Genomic DNA, 26,542 nt, shown 5'->3' on the forward strand with positions numbered 1-26,542 from the left:
CAGAACCTGCTTTGCTTCAATCTAGTGAGTAGTCTTGTAATCATACCTCATTCTCTCAGACTTCCAGGGAGATGAGAACAGTCCTGGGAAACACCCAGTGATTCTAGTCAAGCCTGACAAACTTGATATGAATAAATCACTATTACCTAATACCTACCCAGCATGGTTGTTTTTCCCCACCCACCCAAAACTTTTAAGGCTCTCAAAGGTAAAATTTTTGATGAAAATGACTTGTTAATTTACCACATTAAAATGAGTTATCACATTTCACTTATCAGATTAGCAAAGATAAAACTGAAACACTGTTAGCAAGAGTTCTGGAAAATGAATGCTCCATGCTGCTGGAAAGACTTTCAATTGGTATATTTGTAGAGGGCAATCTGGCAGTACCTATCAAAACTTAAAAATTATTTACCTTTTTCCATATCAATTTTACTTCTTGGAGTTTATTCCAAGGATATAATGGGGAGATGCCCAAAGATAACGTGCAAAGATTTCATCACAGCTTTGTTAATTTTTTTTTTTTTAAGATTTTATTTATTTTAGAGAGAGTGGCGGGCAGAGGGAGAGGGAGAGAGAGAATCTCTAGCAGATTCCCCACTGAGTGAGGAGCCCGACACATGGCTCTATTCCATGACCCTGAGATCATGACCTGAGCCAGAATCAAGAGTCTGACGCTTAACTGACTGAGCCACCCAGGCTCCCCTCATGTAGACATTTTAGATTTTATCTTTCATCTCTGTTGTCTCTCCCCACCCCCACTATTACCCCTTTTTAACCTATTGCCAAAAATCCTGGGTATTATCAGAGAATATGTGTGAAGCAAAATGGAAAACCTATTCACCTTTAATAGAAAACAGTAGAGTTCTCATTACTATGCATAAATAAAAAAGCATAATGGAACTAGACCAAAGTCCATGATAGATGATTAAAACAGTCACAGAAATGTGGTTTTCATATAAGAACAGACTGAAAAGACTGGGGTTTGTTTGGCATGAAGGTTAGGCAAAGATGTAATTACTTTCTAAATCTGGTTATGGACTATAGATGAAGGGTAGACTGGTTTATTTACCAAATTCTGTGACCTCCTACCTCATCTTCACCAGCTTACTCTGAAGTAAAAAAAAAAAAAAGGGTAACTGCCTTTTAAAAGATCATACCCTTCTCGGGGTCCTGGGATCCACCCCATGTTGGGCTCCCCACTCAGGAGGTCTGCTTTTCCCTCTTCCTCTGCCCCCTCCCTGCTCATACTCTCTCTGTCTCAAATGAATAAATAAAATCTTTTTAAAAGAATAAATAAAAGATCATAACCCTTGTACCATTAACAGTCTGAAAGCATTATGCTTTTGAGATACATTCATGTTAGGGTTGTTTGCCCCTAACCCCATTACAACTAGATTTTAAAAATCTGAATAGTTCAGTGCAAGATATTATACTTAATGGCACAGTGATCCATGTAATTATCTTGTTTTCTTCAGAAATAATTGATTAAAGGAAATTGCAAGTAAGAAAATACATAGATTTATTATAACTAGAGGTTATTTTGGATTAATACTCAAGATGATTGTTTTTGGGAGAAACCAGTGTGTCTGTTTTTAGGTGCAATATGTCTCCGAGATAATTCCACTAGCAAAGATTGTGTGTAAATTTTCCAAGATGGGAGATTTTGATTATGATGCTAAGGGGTTTTGCTATTCCAGGTCCGCAAAATCATGACTTAACAAAATATGAGCCTTCGTGGGAGGCCTGTGAAATAAAAAATATATTTGTGGGGCTTTTTAGAGTGTATAAAAATGCTTGCATATACTGTGTGGAAGTGGAGCTCGAGCTGCTTGCTAGATGTTAAGTTTTCTTAATGGCCATATAGTCTGAGCTCCATTATTAATATATTTCTGACTCCTCATCCTTTCCTGAAGCAGTCTCTTCAGCTATTGTTCAGTGTGCTAGGGGCAGCACAATCCTTTGGGTTTTTTGTTTTTTTTTTAAGGTTTTATTTATTTTTCAACAGAGACAGTGAGAGCAGGAACACAAGCAGGGGGAGTGGGAGAGGGAGAAGCAGGCTTCCCGCCGAGCAGGGAGCCTGATGTGGGACTCAATCCCAGGACGCTGGGATCATGACCTGAGCCGAAGGCAGACGCTTAACGACTGAGCTACCTAGGTGCCCAATCCTTTGGTTTCTTAATCATATGTTGCTATGACCTTTAGGACTGCGTTTTGGCCAAAGATAGTTTTGTAGCAATAGAGACTACATTGTTGAAGTGCTTGCTTTTGCTTTTCTTTTTTCTTTTTCGTTTTCCTTAGATCTGTTCTGAGGACCACAATCCATTTGGGGGATGGTTACAGAACTGAACCATGGTTGGCAGTGAAAATACACATTCAAAGTTGAATGAAAGCCTCATCTTGGAAGGGGAGTGGTATTGTTTAAACTGGCTGCTCTGGTGTATGTGGAAGAATTTGGTGTCAGTTAACTTTTTAGGTTTCAAAGTTTAAGAGAGTTTTGTTCTGTCCTTCTAGGATTATAGAGGAATTAATTCATAGAAGACTTTGGGAAATGTTGCATTAGGTGATTTCTTAGTGTGTGCCACTAAGCATTAATCCTAGTGAAGAGTTGAGAAGCTGTATCTATAGGTTAAAGTGAAACATTGTCATTCAGAACCAGTTAAGCTTAAAGAAGCAGACCCCCTTTTGGTCTTTCCAATGTTGGCAATATGTTGGCAATAAGCTCTTTCCAATTCCATGGATCTTTTTCTTACCCCGTTCTGTAGACCTGATTTTGACATCTTCTGAATCAAACTTGAGGGCAGTGGTGGTTTTATTTGACTTTACCAGTCGCTAGGGATCTGTTTTAACATCTACATGCTACGAGTTCCTGCTCTTAGTGACCGAATTTCTTCCTGAAATGGTGTTAGCATGCAACCATTTGCATAAAAATTGGTGGTGACGTAAGATGATTCTTCCACCAGAATACCAAGTGGAAATCAGTACAGTAGAAACTGAAAGTGCTAATAAGTAGGGTAAACTTCGGGAATATTTCAGATAGTTGGGCATCCCCCAAGGATAGAAGGGTTGCAGGGCATGATTATCTGGAAGAAAGGTATGAAGCTTCTCACATAGCCCCCCCTCCCCATTCTGCCCGATGAGCAAATGCCTGGCATGAGGCGGTAGCTTGTTATGGGTTCCTCACATGACTGTCCTGTCTGGGGGAGAGTTAGCCTTCTAGCCAATGATGTGTTGTTGTAATTTTGAGGTGGGGGCTGGGGTTAAGCATAAGGTACAGAAAGTGAAAGAGAACTTATAAAAAGGAACTTGAGCACTTAAGTCCAATTTTGTTTTTTTGTGTGTTTAGTGCAGGTGACTTCTTGTTTCAATTCTTACATGAGCATTATGGTTGTTGACAGTTTTCATTTCCTAGTGCTTAATTGTTGCAGGAACACATATGTCTAGATTATTTTTAATATATGGTCAGATTTTCTTTAATTGACCCGTTGGATTCTTCCCCTCTTCTGGTGATCTAAACACCACCAAATTACTGCACTACCATTTAACTTAGAGAACTGATCATGATTGTGGCCAAAATTGTGGATTTCATGTCTGGTTTTGGATACGGCTTAAAATTATTCTCAAATAACAAGTTGATCAACGTTCTTACATTGTTAGTGATTTGGTAAAGACCATTTAAATAAGTCCAGTTCCTCCCAGTATCAAATCACAGAAATAAGTTTAAGATGTCGTTTCTTCTCCGAACAAGAATGTGAGCCGTCTGTGAGTTCTCCAGCTCGGCTTTCATGCCTTAAAGTCCTTGAAACCTGTCTGGAGAGCTTTCTAAATCCTGCACATTCCTGTCTTCCAGGCTTTTTTTCTGGCCCAGCAGACAGTTCAGGATCCAGAACCCAAGCATGAATGTTCACCGCGGCGGCGAGAGCGACAGGGTACTGCGGCAGGAGGCGAGCTGCCTAAGCGATGACCCTGCAGCTGCGGCCCAAGAGAGAGAAACAAATAGCCTGACTGCTTCCGCTCTTCAGAGTCTCGCTTACCCTCTAGGTGCCCGGAGCGATGGTACGATGGTTAGATCTCGACCTAATTCGGAGGGCTTTCCGACCCGTGAGCGTCCACTCTGCCCAGAGGCATAAATAACATCTCCAGCTGATTGGCTTAGCTCACACGTCACAGTTACCTAAGGCTGCCCGCCACAGCCAGCCCCCTGACTCAGTCAGTCCCGCACATCTAACTCGGCGGTAACCGTGTGAGAAAAACAGTCCTGGATCTGGAGTCAGAAGACAGATTCAGATTCTAGCTCAGCTTCTTATCCTCTGTAACCGTGGAGGAGCTCCTTAATCTTTCTGAGCCCTGCTTTCTTAATTTGGAAAATGGGGATATTAATATTCTTCTTACTTCATGCGACTGGGAGGCTTTGGAGTTAATGGATGTGCAGGCTCTTGATAAACTGTCCGGTTCTTTTTAACTTTGAATAAAGGCAGCGGCAACACTAATAATAGCAGTTACTGTTTATTGAGCACTCACCATGCTAGGAACTTTACGTACATGTTTTTAGATAAAGAATGGCAGACTGTGGCCAAATCCAAACCACTGCCTGTTTTTGTAAATAAAGTTTTAAAATGCAGCCATCGTGCCCATTTGTTTACATAGGGGCTTTGGCTGCTTTCCTGCTACAGTGGCATTGACTGTGACCCACAGAGCTTTCTGGCCTTTTACTGATCCCTGCTTAGAGTCCTCTTCCTTGTGCAGATGAGGAAAGGAAGCTTCGGAAGCTTACAGAACGTGCTCAGGCCCACACCGCTAGGAGTTGGGCGGCTGCCTTTTGAACCCGCGTCTTTCTGACCGGGCTGTGCTATTCTAGATGCATCCACTGGCAGAGGGGCAGGGTGTGCCTGCCATCCTAGCGTGTGCCAGTTTGCGCACGGAGTCCCCCTTCCTGCTCACCCACGCACGCTTCCCAGGACTTGAGGCGCCCTTCAGGAATCAGCCCCCTGAATTGCTTCATTGCTGTGGGCAGTGGGCGTGCGGAATCAAGCATCCTGAATTTGTGATGTAGGTACCTACTTTCATTTTTTAGAACAGCACTTTGTGAAAGCCCATCTTGGTGATGAAAGTGTTTCTTTGCTAGAAGCTTGCCTGTGGATTGTGTGGAAGCTTAGCTCTTGTTGTGCAAACAACAGGGCCACACTGAAAATCTGTCAAAAGCTGTAGGATGTGAACCCTCAATAAGCGTTTGGTCTAGATTTGGTTTCCTTTTCTCTAGAAGCAAATGGGAAAGAAAAGTGAGTGTATTCTAGGTCACAGTTTATCTAAGGACCCAAAGTCAGGCTCATTTCCCACAAGTGATGGGCAGTAATCATGTTCATGAATTGTTGTATACAGACTTAAAATACGTGCGGGATGGGAGTCAGATATTCAGTTGTATCTATAACCTTTTACTTTTTTCAAAAAAAAGATCTGAAGAAAATACAGAAAAGTTAATTAAGCTTGTCAGATCTAGGTGGCGGGATACGCATATTGTATTAACTTTGGTATGTTTGAAATTTTTCATAAAAGAGACTTTTTTTTTACCTTAAAATATATTAGAACTGCCAATTTAAAAGAATCCTGTGATAATACTTTTATAAATATTTCCCCCAAATTGTCTTCTGCATACATCCAGATTTCAGATACTGAGTTTTAAACCTTTTTTGCATGATATGGTATTAGCACACTTTGAAGTGCTCTCACATACTTTATTTCAGTTGATAGAAGAATCCGGTGAGGAAGGTGGAGTGAACACGATTCTCATTTTACAGAACTGAACAAGGTTTAGAAAATTAAATAAATTGCTTAAGGAAAACGGCTCCTTGGTGATACTAGGACAAAAACAGGTTCTGTGAAGGAATCCTAACGCAAGGCCACTTGCACTGGAACCCTTCTGCTGAAGGCAAGCCCTGCCTCTTCAAAAAATGGTGCTGGTGATGTTAGGATTCTCCAGTGCATAGTGAAAATGCATTTTTATATGAATTTCTAGGAAAAGTAATGCATTAGACAATTAGAGACTGTCATCCCTTCTGGGGAAATAAAATTTAGAAACATTTGGAAATTTTTAGAAGGATGTGGAAAAGGAATAGTTTCCGCACCCAGAGGTAGCAGGTTCCTTAAATAAAACACAGGAAGTACAAGAGTATTATTTAGAGCTAGAAGTGGAAACAGAAGTAAAAAGTGATTTCCTCTGTGAGACAAGACCGGGGGAGGGCATGGAGTCTGGCAGGGCCTTGCTGGTTGTCCACAGAAATTCTCTACTGTTTAAATTTTTTTAAGCCATGCATATAATTTACTTTTATATAAAAAAAATTTTTATATAAAAAAATTTTTATATCATTTTAAAGTATGGGCATTATTGCCTTCCTTCTCTCCTCCCCACCATACAAACCTGGAAAAAAGCTCAGGGGGATCCAGTATGAGTCTCTAGCCTATTTTTCCTTTACTTGTTCAAGGCAAGAGTTTTTTGCCTGCGAACACCTAAAAGTTTGGGGGTTTTCTTGTTGTTTTTTAAAGAGACGAGGTTTATTCCCCCCCCCCCAAGCCTTTTTGCTGTCAAGTTATTTTGGTTTGTTTGTATGATCTTTTAGACCTTTCACTTGACTATGCCTCTCAGCCAGCAAATCTTCAGTTCCCTCACATAATGCCACTTCCCGAAGACATCAAAGGCTCCTGCTTCCAAAATGGGAATAAACGGAACCATGAACCCTTTATGGCTCCAGAACGATTTGGAAACAGCACTGTGGGCTTTGGCAGTAACGTTCATTCCCAGGCGCCAGAGAAAGTGACACTTCTTGTAGATGGCACACGTTTTGTTGTGAATCCACAAATTTTCACTGCTCATCCGGATACCATGTTGGGAAGGTAATTGATGATAATTTCCTTCCAAATTCACTCTGTTCTCTATGAATAGAAATACCTGCTGTTTATCTTGCACTAGATGTGAGGAAAAGAAGCCCTGCATTGCTTATTTTTCTACCTTCACATCTTTGTGAGACAGGGAGGGCAGGCTTATACAAAGCCTTATATGTGTTGATGATTTGGGGGATGTACTTAATTTATTTACAAAGCCAGTACAGTAAAATGGGCCCCCACAAAGGGAAGTGCAATCAGAACTGTGGAAAATAATCTGCTGAATATCCTTCCCTCTTCCTCTATAAACTCCCTCTGAAACAGAAGTCACACACCTCATCTCTCTTAGCCATAATTCATACACCCTCACAGAAGTAATCTTGTCTGAGCTCCACAGGTCAAAGACAGGGTTAAGGGAAGATCTAAGTTGTGGCTTTTTTTTTTTCTTTTGTCTTTTAATAAAAAATAGACACGTGTTCCACATGACACAACAGCAAAACCGTTTTACAGGAAAGCCTTTTGGCGGCTGTCCGTTGCCCACTCTGCTTGGCAGCGGGTGTCAGGCTGTCATTTTCTGATGCCTCCATCTCTATTCAAGTTTTCCAAAACTGCATCTTTCTATCTGGCTGTTGTACTGTGTCGTGACTGCTCTCTCTTTTCTTCATGTTCCATTCTCTGTGCTGCTTCATTGAAGACCACAGTCTTAGCCTCCTCTCCTCACATCCTGCCTCCAGCATTTTAGGGGTAGCGTTTAGGAAATGGAAGAGCCTGCCAAGGAGGAGCACTGGCCAGAAAGTGTTTTTTGGAGCCTGGACTGGGAGTTAGGAGGTTCTCCTTCTGGCCAACCATAGACCTTAACATGAGGAAGAGCAAATTGGGATAAGAGTAAAAATAATAACAATAATAATAATGTATGTGTATATACACACAGACATTTGGCTTTTGAGGATTTTCATCTACTTGGAAGTAGATCTTAAAGATCTAACCTCACTCAGGACTTCGAACTAATTTGAACTGATTTAGAAATCAGAACAGACCACACTCATTTGTTGAATTTTAGGCTAAATGGAATCCAGCTATTCAAATATATTTATATTTGAACATACACATGCAGATTCATGATGAACCATTTTTAACCAGAAAGAAATCTGTATATTTCTCAAACATCTGAATTAAGACTAAACTAGAACATTGAAACATTTTCCAGACTGGCCCTACATTTTATCAGACTTGACTTCCTGTCCTCAGTCTCGGTGTTGCTACCACTGCCCCCCCCCACACACACACCCCAAAACAGTGTTCCCTCGGCGCTGGCTGGCTCTTTGAGGTAGATTGCCTCTGACAGTGATCACGAGAGGGGCAAGGATTTTCTGGGTGATAGATTAATTCTTGGGTGACCCTCTTTCTTTGAATCTAGGAATGAGTTGTCCCATGGCAAGAGCGTCTGATTCTTTATCTAGGTGGTTTATCAGCTAAGGTTATCAGTGCTGAGAGTTACTTAAGTTTGCACTGTCCTGAGGTTACATACAGTGTTGGTAAGCCTAGGCAGTGAGCTAAAAAATGTGGGCCACTAGTCACAAGTGGGACAAGCTGAGAGATTGCAAATGGATTAATGTTAGTCCATACCACTACCAGATAAATAACTCTGAGCTTAGGTCTTGCTGATGATAGTTAAGGGGTGGGGGTGGGGGGAGTGGCATTACATGGCATGTTCACTATTTTGATTCATAACTGTCTTGGCTAGACTTTAACCAGAACGTTCCAGAAAAATGTCAGCATTCTTTGAAGACATTTTTATCAGGATGGATTTCTTATATATGGTGTTAGTGGTTTGGAAAGTATGTGATTTGGAATCTTTTTCAGACCTTTGAAAAGCAGCCAATTTAGGGTGGAGGATAACAGTTTTAACATTGAACAGCAGGGCTTCCCAGCAGGTTAAGAAAGGAAATGACAGTGAGGTGCCATTGGGAACTTAAATCAGGCTGGCTGAAGATCCTGATTACCTGCCCTGTCCCTCACACTGGTTTCCCATTCCACAGCTCAGACGTGCAACAGGAGTGGGGGAAGTCAAGGGGCCAGTTTTACTGGAGGGGATCTGAGAGGGAGGAAGGAAGCATGGGAGAAGATGAGTAAGGAAAAGCAAGATCTCCCTGTGCCCTCCTGACCTCTGCGTTCATGCAGAGCAGGCTTGCCTCTCTAAACTGTGTCAAACCACTGATAAGCCTAATACCTCCCATCCCTGTCTACTTGACCTGAAGTTCCTATCATTAGAGTTACTCCGTGGATTGAAGGGCATTTTCCCCAGAGCTCCAGCATTAAAATGTACCAGGAAAGGGAGAACAGTAACATCTGCACCCACCAGTATAGATGCATCTATCACATTAGATGTTGAAAAGCAAAACTCAGAACTACTGAGGACTGACAAGCTAGATAAGTAAGGAGGAGGGAAGGGACCAGGAAGGGTCAGGAGCAGGAGATGCACGGTCTTCCTGAGCTGCCGGCATATCCCTGGGCAGTAGGGAGGGCGTGAGAGGCAACCCTCACACATGCCAGAGATTTTCCAAGGGCCAACTCTGCAGATGCTGCTTTACTTCATTTGCTGTCACAGCAGCTTACCACCCGTGATCCTTGAGGACTTGGCTGCTTCATTTCTCCTTGCTCTCAAATGCTGCAAGCAATCGCTACCACCTTTTCTGTCTGGAAGGAGCTGCTTCTTAGGGGTTGGGTCCCACTGCTGTGTTTTCAGTTTATACTATGAGAACATGGAATGGAGTCTTCCAGAATGAGGTGAAGAGGGGAGCAGTCCTCACGCATGAAGAATCCGGCCGGACTGGAGAAGATTAACATTGTTGCCTGATGTCTTTCAGAATGTTTGGACCAGGAAGAGAGTATAACTTCACTCGGCCCAACGAGAAGGGAGAGTATGAGATCGCTGAAGGAATCAGTGCGACTGTATTTCGAACGGTGCTGGTGTGTAGGAGCCCTTGTTGCATCCTCTTCCCCAGGGGCAGGCATAGGCAGAAGCCTGGAGAGTTCCAGCAGACTGTTACTGACTTTAGGGTCTCTGGTTCCCAGTTCCCTTTCCCTCTAGTTTCTATTCCTGTAACTTTGAAGCACCTCTTGTTTGTGTGAGCTCAGTCAGCTATCAAGGTGTGACTAAGCATGCCCGGAGAGCCAGGAGCCACTTTGCCAGCTGACAAGTCAGCCAACTTGGTGATAGTTCTAGTAAGCTACCATTTTAACAGAACCAGGAATGGATAGGGGGTTGAAGAGGTCATTTTTTATCTTGGTTCTTTGCCTACATTTCTTCTTTTTAATCCATTTACAGGATTATTACAAAACTGGTATCATCAATTGCCCTGATGGCATCTCTATTCCAGACCTTAGAGATACATGCGATTATCTCTGCATTAACTTTGACTTCAACACTATCCGATGTCAAGATCTGAGTAAGTTACAGATACCTAATACCTGCATTTGAGCAGCTGAACTTTGAGTTTGCTTGGAATCGACTGATATTTTTTATCACTAAACATGAGTTTCAAGTGTGGGCTGAAAATCATCTGCAGAGGCAGAGACATGATACTAACCTATTCCCTCTCCTGCTTCACAGCACTGTGAGGAAGTGGAGTAAACCAAAGAGAATGCGTGGTGGGTTCTGAATCTAGCTTGTCCAGTGAGGCACTGAGGTAATGGCTTACCCTCTTGGGACCTTGGTGTCTGAACTAATAAATAAGGATATTGATTCTTGGACATTAGTGAGCCTTCCCTCATAGAGTCAAACAGCATAAATTGGCTGGGTGGTTCATAGAATCATTTTTACCGTTATTATTAACTTTGTGTTTACTAAGTGCTTTCTAGATATGAACTTGCTTAATTCTTGCAACAGTGAGCCCTGCAAGTCAGGTGATAACCCCATTTAACAAATGGGAAGACTGAGAAATTGACTTGTTCAAAGCTCTAAAGAGCTGGGATTAGAGCTGTTGACTACAAACACCATTCTCTTATTATCACCTAGGCTTCCTGAAATTATTTAAAAAATTATTCTTTGAGGTTCACGATACATTTCCCTGCATATTCCATGAAGTTCTCTAGACTTGTGGTTTCTCTACTGGGTCTAGCGCACACTTAGAGCAAGTCCCTTGGTGTCCTCAAACTTCAGATGATCCCTCTTCTGTGGTACCATAACTCCACGAAATTGGGGTTCAGAGCATCTTCAGAAGAGGTCCTACAAATGATGGTTCTTTCTCTTGTAGAATTAATGTACGTGGTTTGACGTTGTATAGCTAACAAAACCTCAGTTGGTCAAAATGCTCAGGGATTATTAAGCATGAGGGGGGCACCTGGGTGGCTCAGTTGGTTAAGCATCTGACTTGGTTTCTGCTCAGGTCATGATCTCGGGGTCATGGGATCAAGCCCCACGTCGGCTCCACGCTGGGCATGGAACCTGCCTGGGATTCTCTCTCTGTCTTCCTCTGTCCCTCCACCCCTCCCTCCCTCTCGATAATAAAATAAATAATAAACATGAGGAAGTTAAGGAGTGGTAAAACGTGTAACATATCTAACAAAATCAGCTTCATTAGCGCCTCGGAGCAAGAAACCATCTTCTGCCTTTATGGGCCCCCTGTCTGGAACTTCTCCGTGATAACAGCCATCACCTCATAGCTTTTTCATTGCAGTAATAGCTACATTCGGCCAGAGAGGATGTTCACCTACAGCTTCTCTCCCCAGGTGCTTTACTGCATGAACTGTCTAACGATGGTGCTCACAAGCAGTTTGACCACTACCTCGAAGAGTTGGTCTTGCCCATCATGGTGGGCTGTGCCAAGAAAGGGGAGCGAGAGTGCCACATCGTTGTGCTGACGGATGAGGATTCTGTGGACTGGGATGAAGACCACCCCCCTCCCATGGGGGAGGAATATTCCCAAAGTAGGAGCCCCCCGCATGGTGTAGATGCTTTCCGCACCAGACGTGCTGCCCAGAGCAGCAGTTAGATCCTGGAAGCAACATGAATGTCACTGTTGAGCTGGCAAGGAGCACACTCACCTGGATGATCAGGGCACGTGATGCAGGGTTGAGGTCTCTGCTGAGTGTGTGACATTGTCCCACCTCCCGCTGCTGCCCCTGGTGTCGGATACTGCGGTGAGACGGAGGCCAGATTGAGGCCATTTAGTGGTGGTGTCACTCTTCTCTCCGCTGGTTCCATTTTTAATGAATGTACCAATTCAGAAGGTACAAAAGGATGGATATACATTGAAGAGTCTTGATCCCATCCCTGCCTCATCCACCCAGTTTTCCTCCTCAGCTTCTTTTCTATCCTTCAGATGTATTCAGTGCGCATACATAAGCAATTACATCCATGGTTTTTCCTTTTTTTCAAATGCTTCCATAGTCTACAGACTGTTCAACACCGTGTCTTACATAAAAAGCTTCCACAGTCTTTTTAATGGCTGTCTAGTGTTCCACTGCACGACTGTGCCAGAGCGGAATTAACTAGCTCTGTTGTTGGACATTTAAACTATAAATTATGAATGATGCTGCAATAAATAGCCTTTTAAACGGAGTCTTTTTCACACATGTGTATCTCTATAGAATAATATTCCTAGAAATGGAATTTCTGTGCCAAAGCTTTGTTCCTTTATAATTTTGATAAATGTTGCCGAATTCTCCTCCATATTACACTCACAAAACAATATGTGGCAGGTTTGTTTTCCACACCCTCACCAAAACAATGTTTTACTGAACTTTTATCTTTGTCACACTGATAGGTAAAAAATAGCATCGCATTTATGTTTTAATTTGCATTTCTCATTTCATGATCAGCACTCACCATCTTTTTAAATTTTAAGAGCCTTTTAATTTCCTTTTCTGTAGCTTTATTTGTGCCTTTTGCCCATTACAGAATTGGATTGTCTTTTACTTAGTGATTTGTGAAGGCTATTTGTGACCGCTCTTTCTATATATATTAAGGAAATTAGCCCTTTGTAATGTGAGTTGCAGGTATTTTTCCCAGTTGACTTTTGTTATTTTGTTTTTTTTAGCTTTGGTAACAGTGGTTTTGGCCAAGCAGAGACGTTATATTTTTAAGTAGTCAAATGTGTCAGTTTTTACATTATGGCTTCTGGGTTTTATGTTGTACCCAAAAGGTCTTCCCCACCCTGAACTATAAAAATTTCTCATGTGGTTTCTTTCTTATGTTTGATCTATTACTTAACATTTAATCTGTGATCCAACTGGATTTTTTTTTTGGCATCAGGGTCAGGTATACCTTTCATTAGTCTGATTCTGTTAGCTCGTTTCCCTCCTCTTTTAGAAGTTTTTACTCCATGACTAACTCAGTTTTTCTTTTTCCAGTTCTTTATAGCTCTAAGCTCTATAGATTCTTCAAATATATTGAGAATCGTGATGTCGCTAAAACAGTGTTAAAGGAGCGAGGCCTGAAAAATATTCGCATTGGAATTGAAGGTAATAAATATCCCCATTAGTATTCAGCTTGCATGGCTCATGGAGTGGGTTGTATCTATGGGCACAGCTTGTGTCCTTAAAACCCGGCTTCCAGAGGACGTAGAGAATAGGCACACATGAACACTACATTCCTACCTATGTGAAGGATTCCTGGTTTTGTTTTTGTTTATCCTTATATTTCCGTTTCATTTTATTTCCATTCGTAAATGCTTAAATTAAAGCAGCTGCAGGAATAAATTCCGGTGTACTGCTTTGGGATAAAGGGCAGTGAGGGCTAAGGACATGGGCGGGGGGGCGGGGGTTGTGGAGCAGGGCCCGTGGGCTCACCAAGTGGGAGAGTCATTCCATCAACAGTCTTGGAGACTCAAATTTGAATTAATTCCACTGCATACCTTTGAGGAATGTCTGTGTGTATTGATAGAATGGTTTGAAGTGATCTTGAGCAAATGGCTCCCAACCTGTGGTCTCCATAGAAAGGTCTTAGACACTGATTCTTCGAGAATGCTGAAGCCATCCTGGTCTCCTCTCCATGAGTCTTTGACTCTTGAGTTTTGCTGTTCTTGCTATCTCAGTCTTGCCTGCGGAACCCATCAATCTTTATTGTGTCTCATTTAGGTTGGAATTTCAGGTGGGAAGAGATTTTTGAGGTCTATTAAACCTCTTTCACTGTGTCCCTCCTTTGTTACTGGAAACCCCAGGAACAGGGTGACAAGGATTACTCCATTTCCCAGCATCCCATCAGACTGTCCTACCATTAGAACATTCTTCCATATATCTAGTAGATAACTTCCTCTCTCTTCGGTCTTCCTTCTAGTTCTAGCCTCTGAAGCTACTCTGAGTAAGATTTCTCCCATTTCCATGTGATAGCTTTTCAGATATTTCAGGCAACTTCCCTGTTTTTTTCTTTAGGCTACACATTACACGCTTTCTAACCACTTCTCCTACAGTATGAGATAAGCACTAGAATTAGAGACTGGAGTTCACCATGGCCTAGCAGGATTTCTGTTCTGTGGCATTGTTGCCAGTAAGTACAGGCTTCTGAAATTACTAAGAGGCTGTTCTCGCCCTGCCATTAGAAGAGATAGAATTTTTGTTACTTCCCTTCCAGGGACAAGACCTACTAACCTGGATAGGTGGGAAGTGAGCACGTAAGTGGGTGGGAGTGGCAGGGCATGGTCAGAGGTCATTTCCCCAGCCTTTGAATTTGGGAGGAAATTAAGTGGTTAGAGAAGAGAAAGTGTGGAATCTAGAGTGGGCAATTTCCTGGAGTCATGAGAATGGCCTTTTTCTGTTTCAGGTTACCCTACCTGTAAAGAAAAAATTAAGAGAAGACCCGGTGGCCGGTCTGAAGTAATCTATAACTATGTGCAGCGCCCCTTTATCCAGATGTCCTGGGAAAAGGAAGAAGGGAAGAGTCGCCATGTGGATTTCCAGTGTGTCCGAAGCAAATCCCTCACTAATCTGGTAGCTGCTGGAGAAGATGTCTTAGAGGACCAGGAGATAGTAATGCACCACCCACCCCAGGTGGATGAACTCGACCGGCTGAACGCTCCACTTTCTCAGATGGCGTCTAACGACTTTCAGGATTAGGGCCAGGTGTGGACCCGTGTCTCTTTAGAGCCCTTCTCTGTCTGCGATGCCCACAGCCAGTTCTCCCCTTGGTTTGTCTCCCCTGAGTATCAGGAGACCTGCTTCTCCGTCCTTTCCCTCTCTCTCACAATTAGCGTGTGTCCTTTTCATTACTGAAAAGTCTGTGCCTCCGGCAGGGGATGAAAAAGCACTCACTGGCAAATAAGCTACCAGCTTTGCAGCAGCCCTGGTAACTTGAAAAATTTGGATCTGGTGCCGTTTACAGAGTCTTTGCATAACTGCAAAAAGTAGGAAAGGAAGTCGACTCCCATTGGCTCATATTCATCAAAGCAGTCCTCTCATCCTTTATACTTTGTCCTTGGCTTTTTTGTTTGCTTTATACCAGGCAAATTATGTAGCAGCAAAGGGACCAAACCTTAAAAAAAGATAATCTGTAGCTTCCACAAGCGGGCGCTAATGGGATTGTCATTAGGGGTCAGTGAAGATGCCATTCCTGGTGGCCTCTGTGCCCAGACCTGCATCTGGGAAGAACTAGGCTCTCATCAAAACGTCCAAAAGGAGATTTCTTAAGAGTTTAAATTCAGTTTTTTCATTAATGCAATGAATAGTTCAAAACCCCACAGATTCGACTGAAGTCCAATAATAATGTAACAACATTTATGAAACCTTTTTAGGTTCAAGGTTTTTGAGTCTAAAGAAATCATTTGGAATGAAATTCACAACTCAAGTAGAAGAACCTGTCCAGATCAGGCCACTTTGATTATCCTGGCTTGGAATCTGCTGTGAAGCCATAGGTCGTCACCCTAGGCAGCACATTGCTGTGAGTGTGGCTGGGAAACCTTAGATGATATGGCTGAGAAAGGCTTTTAAGAGGCAGGCAGAAATTTCTCCCAAGTGCTCTGTTTCTCAATAGAAAGACTTCTAAGAGCTCCAGGGAAGGGGGCATTTGGGGTAAAGCGGGGTGGGGGAAACGTCACCTGCCCAGGCTTTGTCCCAGTGCAGGATTTTTCTTTGTATATTCTTTACATACTATGGAATTTTTTTGGATATCAGGATATTTGTTTTTGAAGTAGCCTATCACACTGGGTTAGGAAACCATACTGGTGTCATCCCCAAAGGATAGATGAGTTGAAGGGGTATTAGGCCTAGTAATTTTGTTTGATCTTGTCGGCTCTGTATTAATAATGCATAGTGTCTGACAACCCAGATCACTCCTCCCAGTACTGAACCATTTTCCCTTGTGTCCTCATGGCTATTAACAGCAGAACTAAATTTAGAGTCTAGAGCCAGATGTTAAGTGTCTGGGGATAATCTCCCATTTTATGATAAAGGTTGGCCTTCTAATCACCAGAGCCTTTACTCATCACAGATTTCAAAGAGGTACATAGTTTCCTTCAAGTTCTTTAAGGTAACATGACGAGTTTTCTTAAATTCCATTCCTGTAAGATACCATAGAGCAAGTTAGGTGACTCCATTTTGACTGCCCTAGTTGTAGTCCTCCAAAGGTAAAGTCAGATGGGTGTCGAAAGCTGTTCTTTCCAGGCGTGAAGAACAAGAATGTTCTTAAGAAGTGTGTTCTCTGTGCTTGTGACCAGCATCACAGTGGAAATCAATACTCCGTTCATTACGCAGAAAGTAGTAGTAGTAAGGGGTTAAACTGAGCCATCTCCCACTTAGAGAATTCTGACTCCCACTGGCATCCAACTTGTAAGGCTGATGGTAAGGGTTAAAGTTTAGGGTGAGGGTTTTTTTTGTAGCCAGAGGGTACTTCTATGTCTGTGAAACTCCTTGATTCCTATTTGAGGTCAGGTTTGGCTTTCACCGTGCCAGTATTTCATTCATACCCACTGATAGTTGACCAGCCCAGATAATCGTTTAATGGTGCTTCCTTTCTGCTTCTCAGTTGACTTCCTCCCATGCCATCACAAAGGAAATCTGAATGAACTGTGTTCTCTAGTAAGTATAACGTCTGTTCTCCATCTTCTGTATGAACATTTAAGTGTGAACATGCTGCAGTTAACCCTCTAAAACCAATTAGTCCTTGCTTAGGTGAAAAGCCAAGTATGAAAGTATGGCATGTACTTAGCACTCTGTTCTATGTAAATGATTAATTTCCTCGGGCTTTCAAGAAGTACGTCTCCCTTCCCCCCCTCCCCAATTGGGTTAATGTGCTTTTGGCCCCAACCCATGGGGTGAGTGAGCTGGAAACCCATACAGGTTAATCTGCCAGTGTCACTAGATGGTGGGGACAAAGGGAAAAGTGGGGCCCACAGGTCCCTTCTGGTAAAGAGGGAGCTTTCTTCTGCACCCACCACCCTCCCAGCCTGGAGCTCAGCATCACTGCAGTTTCGGAGCTCCCCTTTCCTGGGCCCAAGACAGTGCATGATGGCAGAACTGCTGAGTCCCCACAGGGACGGGCTGAGTTGCAGTCATTCCCTTCAGAGTCTGTTACTGGCCAGCTGGGCAAGAGAGGTTTCTAATAAAGGTGGAACTCAGGTTTGGTGGGGTTTTTTTTTCTTCTAAGTGCCTAAATAAGCAAGCTAGGCTGTTTATACAGAGCCATCTTCAGAGGAAGATATTTTGCTCTGACGGTCTTACTCAGATAGCTCTGCAAGCCAAGAGGAACCTGAATTTGAGATTTAGAATCGGAGTTTGTGAATGCATCATTATCATGTATCGCTGACTGGGAAACATTTGGCATTGAGCTGGAGAGTGGGCAGAGTGTTAACATGTGTCTGGTGAGATGATCATGGTTTCTCCAAAGTGGAGGAAAAGTATTGAAAAGATGGCAGCATTTAAATGGTAAGGAAGCTAGAAAGTACATTTACTGCATAATATGTAATAGCCAATATTATTTTAAGCTAAATTCCAAGAAACCAGTATGTCATCTAATGTATACAGGTCTATGAAAATACTATGGAATAAGCCCAGGAAGGATGGAAATATTTGCAGAAAACAATCAGCACAGGCTTTAACTCAAATTGTCAAAGTGCGATATGGAGTCTTTTTTTTATCGAGTGTCAATAGAAAGTTAAGAATCAAAGGGTTTTAGTAATTTATCCAATGCCACCTCTTGCCATTATTTTGAGGTTGTTAAAATGCACAGACAAATTCAGAAGGCAAACCTGATGCCTTCCCTGGGGAAGATGGAGCCACATTCGTGCTCTGGGTGGGATCCCCTCTGCAGGAGAACATTACACTTTCTCTTAAAGGCAAAATGCTTGTAGATTTTGCCTCTTTACTTTGTATTTACTTCTAAAGTTGCACTTGTTCACCTACCAGTGTTTACGAAATCCTTTATTTGGGATGCTTTTGCTATAATAAAATATTATCATTTGTGTCCATGTTGTTTCTTTTTAGCAGAAGATAATACCGGAAGGCAAGATGTTAAAAGGAACCCAAGCAGCAGCACGTTGATGGCCCAGAACAGAGCTGCTTCCTTTCCTGCGGGGCCACCGGGCCACTTTGAGCCTGGGTGTGCCCTTCCCACCCTACTCTCTGTAACTCACAGCTTCCAGAACCCTAATAGTCTGCCTTCTTGAGTTCCTGGCTAATTTACATTCAGGACCTCCCGAATCCTCAGTCCAACCAAGTAGGACCCCACAAAGCCAAATGTAAGTTTGGAAGATAAGAGGACTCAGCGACTTTATGTTCTGGTTTAAAACAAGTGAGGAGCCATGGCAGGAATGAAAGGCAGGTCCCCTGGAAACACTGCTGTAAAGCTGCTGGCTCCTCCTCTGATGTCTCCAATTTGGCCCAGCTCTAGTCAGGTGCCTCCTGAGTTCCCTCAGCTCACTTAGCCCGGGAGCTTATTGGTGATCCAACTTCAAGGGGCGCTAAAGCCAGCACCTTCACAGCAGGCCTGCCTTTATCAGCACGGAGGTTACGGACACGCTCTGAAGAGATGGCCTGCTGAGTATACTCTGTGCCAAGCACTGCATGACCACAGGGACACAATGACCAGGACACAGTTCTGCTCCAAGGGGTTTTTATACTTGTGGGGAAAAGAGATCTATGAACAGTCCAGGTCACTCAGGGAACCCCCAAAAGGATGGAGTAGCCAGTTTTTACCATGAGAATTCACAAGAGGATTCTAGGAGTGATCCATGAACCAAGTTGTAAAGAAAGAATACTAGTTGTTTTGGATCCACGAATGTGCAGGGAGGAGGTATTCCAGGCCAACTCAACTGTATGAGCCAAGATGCAAAGGTGAAATGATCAGGGAAGGTGGGGTGATGCAGAGATGCAGCCAGAGTAAGGAAGGACCCTTCTACCTCAAAGTTGTCTGGTCTCATTTTTAGAAACTGTTGGGAACCCAAGAGAGTTTTATGGAGGAGAATGACATGATCAGACTTGAGGCTTGAATTTCTTCGGCAGCAGGGAAGGCAGCGGACTTGAAAGGGGAAGGGCCGGGGACAAAAGAGGTCAGCTAAGGGGTCAGTGCAGTAGCTGCTTCAAGAAACGAAGGCACTGGTAGGATGGGTGGATGGCCGTGCCCCAGAATTGTGCGTGTTTACCCGTGGGAGCTGGGTAAGAAGTTTCTGGCTGGACAGCTGAGTAGACCGAGTCAGAGGCAACGGGAAGCAAGAGGAGCTCTGTTGGGATGGTGTCTGAGCCCGAACGAGGCCTTCCAGACGGTGGTATCTAGAGTTCTGGGGATGGAGCTGGGAAGTTGGTCACTTTGAGGACCTCGCCACAAAAAATGGCAGCTGAAGCCACTGTGTTGGGGAGATCACCGAGATCACATGAGTAAATAGAGGGCAAAGGCATGGCTCGGATGATCACCAGCATTTAAGTGGTGGCAAGGGAACCAAGAAGGAAGTCAGATGAGAATAGAGTTTTTGTTTTAACAGTATGCGTGCAGCAGGTTGATCAAGTAAGATGAGGGCTGAAAGGGGGCGCCTGGGTGGCTCAGTTGGTTAAGCAGTCTGCCTTCGGCTCAGGTCATGATCCCAGGATCTTGGGATGGAGCCCCATGGCGGCGGGGAGCCTGCTTCTCCCTCTGCCTCTGCCCCTCTTCCTCCCCCTGCTCTCTCTTCTCTCTCAAATAAATAAAATCTTTAAAAACAAAAACGATGAGGGCTGAAGTATAGGTAGTATGCATTTCCCTGGAATGATCTGTGAAAGCCAACACTGACTTAAAACCACCACCATGATGCTCTTTCAGGCACACTTTGAGAGAGCATCTTGCCCAAATCACACTGAAGTAGCCATCATCTACAAAGCACAGTACTGGGCACTCTGGGATGCATGGCTATGGCAGTCAGGACACCCATGACCAGAGGAATGACTATAAAAATGAGTGCTAGTATGTTTTATACCTGGGATAATGAATACATGTTTCGCACAAGGGACAGAGATTGGATGAAGGGAAGTGGGAGAGGGAAATGAAGTAACAAACGCGACCGCAGTGTTCCTCCCAAAGGAACAACTCCCACGCCTCGGCCGCAGCACAAGACCAAACCTACCAGGCTCCAAAATCCAGGGCTGTATCACCTCTGCAAGTCACCGCAACTAAGAAACCTCTCCCGGAAGCTTCCCTCAGCTTCCCTAACACCCCTAGATCAGCTTAACAGTACTGCTCCACCGTTAAGAACTTCGCAGCTAGTGCTGTTTGCTGTTGAGCCACTTGATGGGAATTCTCCACCTGCTCTGCAGATCAAGACCACGGCAGGCTCCCCAGTGCATCCCAGAGTGCCCAGTACTGTGCTCTGTAGATGATGGCTACTTCAGTGTGATCTGGGCAAGATGCTCTGAAAGTGTGCCTGAGAAAGCATTGTGGCGGTGGTTTTTAAGTCAGTGTTGGCTTTCACAGATCATTCCAGGGAAATGTATACTACCTAGCAAAGGAAAATACCATTCACTGAATCCTCTGAGTTCAAGATAAACTACCATTTGGGGTTACAAAAGGAGAGAGTGAAACCCAAATACACCTTCCAAGGAACCAATTCAGAGAAAAAGCATTAGCAGTTGAGGCAGAGGATTCCTATTATGCATATAGATGAGTTTTAAAATTGCAACCTGCTATTCAGAGCCTGAATATTAATCCCAAAGGAACTCATCCATAGCTTACTTTTGAAAAAGTAATTCTAAAAAGAAACAGGTACTAGGCACCTGGCTGGCTCAGTCAGTAGAGCGTGTGACACTTGATCTCAGGGTCGTGAGCTCAAGCCCCATGTTGGGTGTGGAGCCTACTTTGAAAAAATTTAAAAAAACACAAGTACTGAAGAAAATCCTGATGCACCCCTGAATCAAGAGGAGACTGGATGACATCAGTATTCAGTTTCACTTCAGTAGGCAGTACGGTTCAAGCCCTATTTCCTAACTCCCTCTAAGAGAGTAGGAAGCAGAACTATCTGAAGAGGACCAACACCAAACCAATGGTTCTCAACATGTTTCTTGAAACCCTTAAGTTCTGCAAAGACAACACACATTCTGGCTGCATTCAGCTTCCTCCCGCCTGCACTTCTGACCCTGGATGGTCTTTGCTCTTCTTGCTTCTTTTTGAGGCTCCTTTCCCTAACCCAGAGAGAGTGCTAATGAGGGGACCCCACAGGACTCCTGCTCTGGTGGACCCGGAGGGCTCAGCAGAAGTTCCATTCCAGGAGCCTGTGAAGTTCCTGGTCAACCCCAGGCTGGGTAAACAGCTGTACAAATGTCCACCCACTGACAGCAATTGTCAGCAGGTGTCCCCTTAGCCTTGCTGCAAGGGAGATCCCACTGCCCCGCAACCCTGAGCCAGGTGGGAAGAACACATGCAAGTGGCCAACAGAAGATGGTCTCTTTATACCAACCAACCCGAAGGCTCATTCTCAAGGAAAAAAGCAGGCCCTAGTCTCTCCGAGACAGAAAAGCACATTGCCTAAATATGGTGATGAAGTGTTCCAGTGGTCTGCAATCGGGTTAAAAGAAGCCACCAGCAATCTAGCCCCTTTCAGTTATGAGCCACATTTGATTAATTTTTTTAAAACATTTTATTTATTTGAGAGAGAGCACGAGCATGGGGGGGGAGGGGGGAGAGAAGCAGACTCCCCGCTGAGTAGGAAGCCCAAGCGGGCTCGATCCCAGGACCCCGAGATCATGACCTGAGCCAAAGGCAGACACTTAACCGACTGAGCCACCCAGGTGCCCCCACATTTGCTTTAAAACACATCAGATTCACGGGGGGGTCCTGGGATCAAGTCCCACATCGGGCTCCTTGCTCAGCGGGGAGCCTGCTTCTCCCTCTGTCGCTCCCTGCCACTCTGCCTACTTGTGATTCCTCTCTCTGTGTCAAATAAATAAATAAAATCTTTAAAAAAAAAAAAAAAACAGGCTGCCTGGGTGGCTCAGTTGGTTAAGCGACTGCCTTCGGCTCGGTTCATGATCCTGGAGTCCTGGGATCAAGTCCCGCATCGGGCTCCCTGCTCAGCAGGGAGTCTGCTTCTCCCTCTGACCCTCCTCCCTCTCGTGCTCTCATTCTCTCGCAAATTAAAAAAAAAAAAAAAAAAAAAAACCACATCAGATTCACACTGTTTTCACACAGTTTATTCAGAAGTTTAAAATGTGGGCATTTTCCCCTAAAACAAATCATCCCTCCCTGCCACTCCCCACACATAGACTATCACCACTCCTGTGAACTCTTTACCGTGCTTACCACACATACTTGCAAAACACCTGGGGGTCAAAACCTCAACTATTTGGTAATACAACAAAAAGACAGAGTTACACAAAAGAATCTCATTTACTTCCTTTCACTAGCAGACCGTGAATGAAAGATTAAGGGGCAAACATTACCTTCATCCAAAGTTAATACTTCCCTAGTATTTTTTTTTTCTTCCTCTAAGACATTAAAACCCAAAGCAGTTTCATTTACTCCTGTAACTCTGATATCCCATTTTTCGTTTCTGAATAGCTAAGCCAGGACATACTTTCAAGGTGATCTTAACCTCAAGACTGGTGAAAGCAGACTCCCAGCTGCAGCTTGGCCATGACCCTTTGCAACAGGCAAAATCACCACACAGGTGAAAATGATGCTCTGAGTTCTCAAAAACTTTAAAATAATGCATTAATATGGAGCCTCCACATATTTCTGATGCAGCAAAATTCCTCTCAAGGTGGTGGCAGCTGTAAAAGAAAAGGCACTTGGTGCTAAAATTCCGAGGGTCTCTCATGAGTGCCGCAGCAGAGAGGCCTGCTCAGCCCAAGCTGCAGGCTACCCTTTAGGGTGGAGAGGAGCATCCCCCAGGAAGGCCTCTGCAAAGGAAAAATCCGTAATCATGATTCCAAGGCAAAATGGTTACTTAAACCGGAGAGGACAAACACAAAGACCGAGAGAGAGAAGACAAAACACAGTTGCACCAAGGACTGAGGAGTGAACTTCACAGGGATTTGTAGGCTGGCTCCGCACTTCGTACTGGGCCGGTTCCTTCACTTCCAAGGAGGTTCTGGAGACCGAGCAGGGGCAGCACCTTAGCCAAGAGGGTTCCGGGCCTGCTGCCTCGGCCTGGACTCTCCCTGCTGTGTTCCCAGGAACAGAGCGAGTTCCTGCTGGCAGCACTTGTGGCTACTGCTGGTCCTCGACAACATCTTAGGGATGTTCTGATACAGCCATGAAGAGACGGTGAGGGTTTTCCACGTGATCTGGGAGTCCTTGGCAAAGCCCAGTGGCTTGGGTCTTCTGAGAGTGACAATGGATCACGCTGGTATCCCCCATCAACACTCAGAAAAGCAGCATGAGTGTTTTAGACGGGCAGGAGGAGAGAAATCAATGGATTGAGGGTCTTTATCCTAGTACCATAAATAAAGTGCACCATGAATGGAGGCTATCAAGAGCCACTCGCCTGAGGCCGAGGTATGGGGAGGAACTACCATCACCACCCGCTCAGAGGATGGTGGACCATTTCCTTCAGCCAGAATGCTGGTTGCTGAGGCTTTCATTATTGCTTTATTTCCTTAGTACTACGGAAATTTTAGCTGTAAAGGAAAAGAAATACTGGGTGGGCTTGGCAGAAAGCATGTCTGTCACAAAATCACAGAAATTGGCTGATACTCAGTAAGTCTATGTTACAATCTCAATAATGTTTGATAATGGCTGTTTTTTCTCCTTCATTCTGATGAACTTAGGAAAACGAGTTTTTTAAAACCTCTATCAAATTGGCTCATGAGGCTTCTAAAGAAGCAGTACAGCTGTTTATGGCCGATGTAGGAGAAATGGTTGTCTTTGTTCACAGGTCTCCGATGCATTATGGAAGAGAATCCACTTACTGTCACATTTCAGTAGAGTTTACCATGACACGCTGGCGGGTTCCATAAACGTCTTGGAAACTCTTTCAAAAGACCGTGTGAGAGGAAAACCGTGATGTTGTACCAAGAACTCCTGCTCCACTGAGGATTCTGTTTCAAGGGTACTATTTGGCTGCTTTCATGTAGGAAGGTATTGCCCCCCGAGCCGTGAGGCCCTCAAAGCGCTTGTACGTGTAATTGATGAAGACCCAGTCTTTGTTCTTGTAGTCAGTCTCAGGGTGATTACTTGTAGCCACTGGGAAAGAAATAGATGTGAGAGTTGATTCACTGCCTTACCCCGAGGGACTACTCAGTACTGAGGACATGACATTCGGAAGAAGATACCACAGTTTTTATTTGGGAAAAATTGTTTTTCGCTCTGCAAATCTTCTACATTTGCTTGTCTATGTTCTTTGAACCTCCTACTTCTCACAAATATTTTTAAAGTTTTATTTCCCCATTTCTGTCATTTCAGGTTACCTAAGCTTTAATAAATAAAAACGAAAGAACAAACCTTTGTGATTCCCCACCCCGTCTAGCAGCTAAGCAGTCTCCATTCAGCAGGGTGTCACCGCTCCTCAGCATTAGCGCTGGGAAAACACTTACAAAGAACCAGAAGGACTAAAATTCCTCTAGCTGACCTATAAACACAACCCCCAGACTGGGGGGGGTGGGGGGGGAATGTGCTTGTAACGCAGCAGGAGGCACTGTTGGTGCTGTTACCTGTTGGCTTAAGAATATCAGATTCTGGAAACTCATCGAAGTTTGAGGTATCATCAATGCTTTTGATTTCAATAGATATTGCAGCAGGTCTCTCTCTGCCAAGAACAGACATGCCAGAAATTACTACGGTTAGTAATCACGTGGGTCACAGCTAATCACGTCTTTCTCCACAAAGCCCCCTGGCCTGACACGGGGAAGACTAGCCACAGGCAGGCAGCCGGTAAAAGCTTCTGACACTGAGCAACCACGCCACCTGGCCACATCCAAACAAAATGAGAAAACAGAACTAACAATAATCCATACCTGGGAAGAAAGACAAAAATAATGAGAAAAACTAAAATCTGAAGTTAATGCACTGCCCTCAGGGCCTGCCCTGTCTGTAAAAGGGGAACTAACCCTCTGGGCACCCACACACCCCCCACCCCGGGCGGGGCACTGCCCTTCTACCAGAGGGGCTAACCAAGAGAAAGCTAAAAATACGGCAAAAAGGAGCCGAAGGTAAAACTGAGAATAATGCAAATCGAAACACAATTATGGAAGAGAGGACAAGGTCTTCGCCTTCTGTTTCTGTTTGGCAACTGCCGAATGCCGAGTAGGAAGGGCGGCCACTGGCCACACTCCACAGCCCTCCACAGCCCCGCCGTGGCCAGCTCCACTCTCCCTCCCCACGCCCCTCCCGCCTCCACTCAGTCCTTTGGACTCGCGCTCCCTGTGGCCAGGGACAGCCCTGCTGGCGACCACCAACACTGCAGAAGCTGGTGTGTCCTAGGTAAGGGCAAGGGCAACACGCTTCTTAGGTGCTCCCTTCACCATGGAAGCCAAATGTCACTTCACTTAGGAAATGGCTGCTGGCTTCATCATATCCCCTGGCACATGGCTGACGGGAAGCCCCCACTCCCATCCTCACCACGAAGGAAAATCAAGAAAAGACCCTCAATCTCGAAGAAGCCCTCTTCCCTTACCTGGCTTGCCAATAATGGTGCTTCTAAATTACTATTAAGCAAATTACAGCCTTTCTGAAATAATCCTGAAAGTTTTTATATGGATATACCTGATATGTTCCCAGTCAACGCCTTCAAAAAAAGAATTACTTTTGATTTCCTCAACTCCAGGGGCTCCAATTCTATGTTCCCACTCACAGCAGAATCTGGAAAAGACAGAGGCCTTTCAGCATACCTCAAATAGTCTCTTTGGAAAAAGAGAAGGAATAACCTCCCCTTTTTTTTTAAAGAGAGAAATTGGAGAGAGCAAGGGACAGACCCAGGTAATAATTTAAGTTGGAAAAAAAAAAAAAATGAATTCACTCATGTCAAAAAACCTGGGTGGGAGGTGGGGGTGATGTTCTCTGACTAATACCTCAAAATTAGATCCTTGGCTTTCTCAGAGATAGGAACTTCTGGAGGAAAAGTCAAAGTTTCTTTCCAGTTCATCACCTTCTTATATGTCTCTTGAGGGGTCTCAGAACAGAAAGGTGGGTAGCCTGTAATAAAAAAGGAACTTCGGAGCTTTTACACCCCAAAACTTTGAATCTAACTGGGAGCATTCTCCTTAATATGATTCTATACCTCTTTAACCCTCCATAACCTCCTCCATGACTTCCACTCATTCCAGAAAACATCTAATT

At 44.1% G+C, this 26,542-nt stretch overlaps 2 protein-coding genes across 11 annotated transcripts in view; one reads left to right on the plus strand and one right to left on the minus strand.

Annotated features, from left to right (window-relative positions):
- The window catches only part of KCTD20 (potassium channel tetramerization domain containing 20), a 34,695-nt gene extending 16,424 nt beyond the window's left edge, over nucleotides 1-18,271 (plus strand). Inside the window, exons 2-9 of one of the 7 annotated variants that reach the window (XM_045866796.3) lie at nucleotides 3,851-4,056; nucleotides 6,615-6,888; nucleotides 9,744-9,846; nucleotides 10,205-10,325; nucleotides 11,608-11,805; nucleotides 13,231-13,341; nucleotides 14,639-14,937; nucleotides 16,835-18,271. In XM_045866796.3, the coding sequence (XP_045722752.2) occupies nucleotides 3,897-4,056; nucleotides 6,615-6,888; nucleotides 9,744-9,846; nucleotides 10,205-10,325; nucleotides 11,608-11,805; nucleotides 13,231-13,341; nucleotides 14,639-14,931 (1,260 nt within the window). In that variant the 5' untranslated portion in view covers nucleotides 3,851-3,896 and the 3' untranslated portion in view covers nucleotides 14,932-14,937; nucleotides 16,835-18,271. Of the gene's footprint in view, nucleotides 1-3,850; nucleotides 4,057-4,909; nucleotides 5,050-6,614; nucleotides 6,889-9,743; nucleotides 9,847-10,204; nucleotides 10,326-11,607; nucleotides 11,806-13,230; nucleotides 13,342-14,638 lie in introns of those variants that run through there. The other 6 variants (XM_045866795.3, XM_064597534.1, XM_045866798.3 and 3 more) reach the window with 6 other exon arrangements.
- A 4,165-nt stretch (nucleotides 18,272-22,436) lies between these two features.
- STK38 (serine/threonine kinase 38) overlaps nucleotides 22,437-26,542 on the minus strand; it is a 40,700-nt gene continuing 36,594 nt past the window's right edge. For 3 of the 4 annotated variants that reach the window (XM_064597532.1, XM_045866793.3, XM_045866794.3), the window contains 4 exons: nucleotides 26,275-26,398; nucleotides 25,970-26,065; nucleotides 24,919-25,013; nucleotides 22,437-24,451 (listed from right to left, as the gene is read on the minus strand). In XM_064597532.1, the coding sequence (XP_064453602.1) occupies nucleotides 24,321-24,451; nucleotides 24,919-25,013; nucleotides 25,970-26,065; nucleotides 26,275-26,398 (446 nt within the window). In that variant the 3' untranslated portion in view covers nucleotides 22,437-24,320. The remainder of the gene's footprint in view (nucleotides 24,452-24,918; nucleotides 25,014-25,969; nucleotides 26,066-26,274; nucleotides 26,399-26,542) is intronic. The other variant, XM_064597531.1, reaches the window with a different exon arrangement.

This window comes from Mirounga angustirostris, unplaced genomic scaffold, assembly GCF_029215605.1.
Source record: "Mirounga angustirostris isolate CCGP_5_RB_7025 unplaced genomic scaffold, mMirAng1.0.hap1 SCAF_8, whole genome shotgun sequence".
Classification (NCBI taxonomy): Eukaryota; Metazoa; Chordata; class Mammalia; order Carnivora; family Phocidae; genus Mirounga; species Mirounga angustirostris.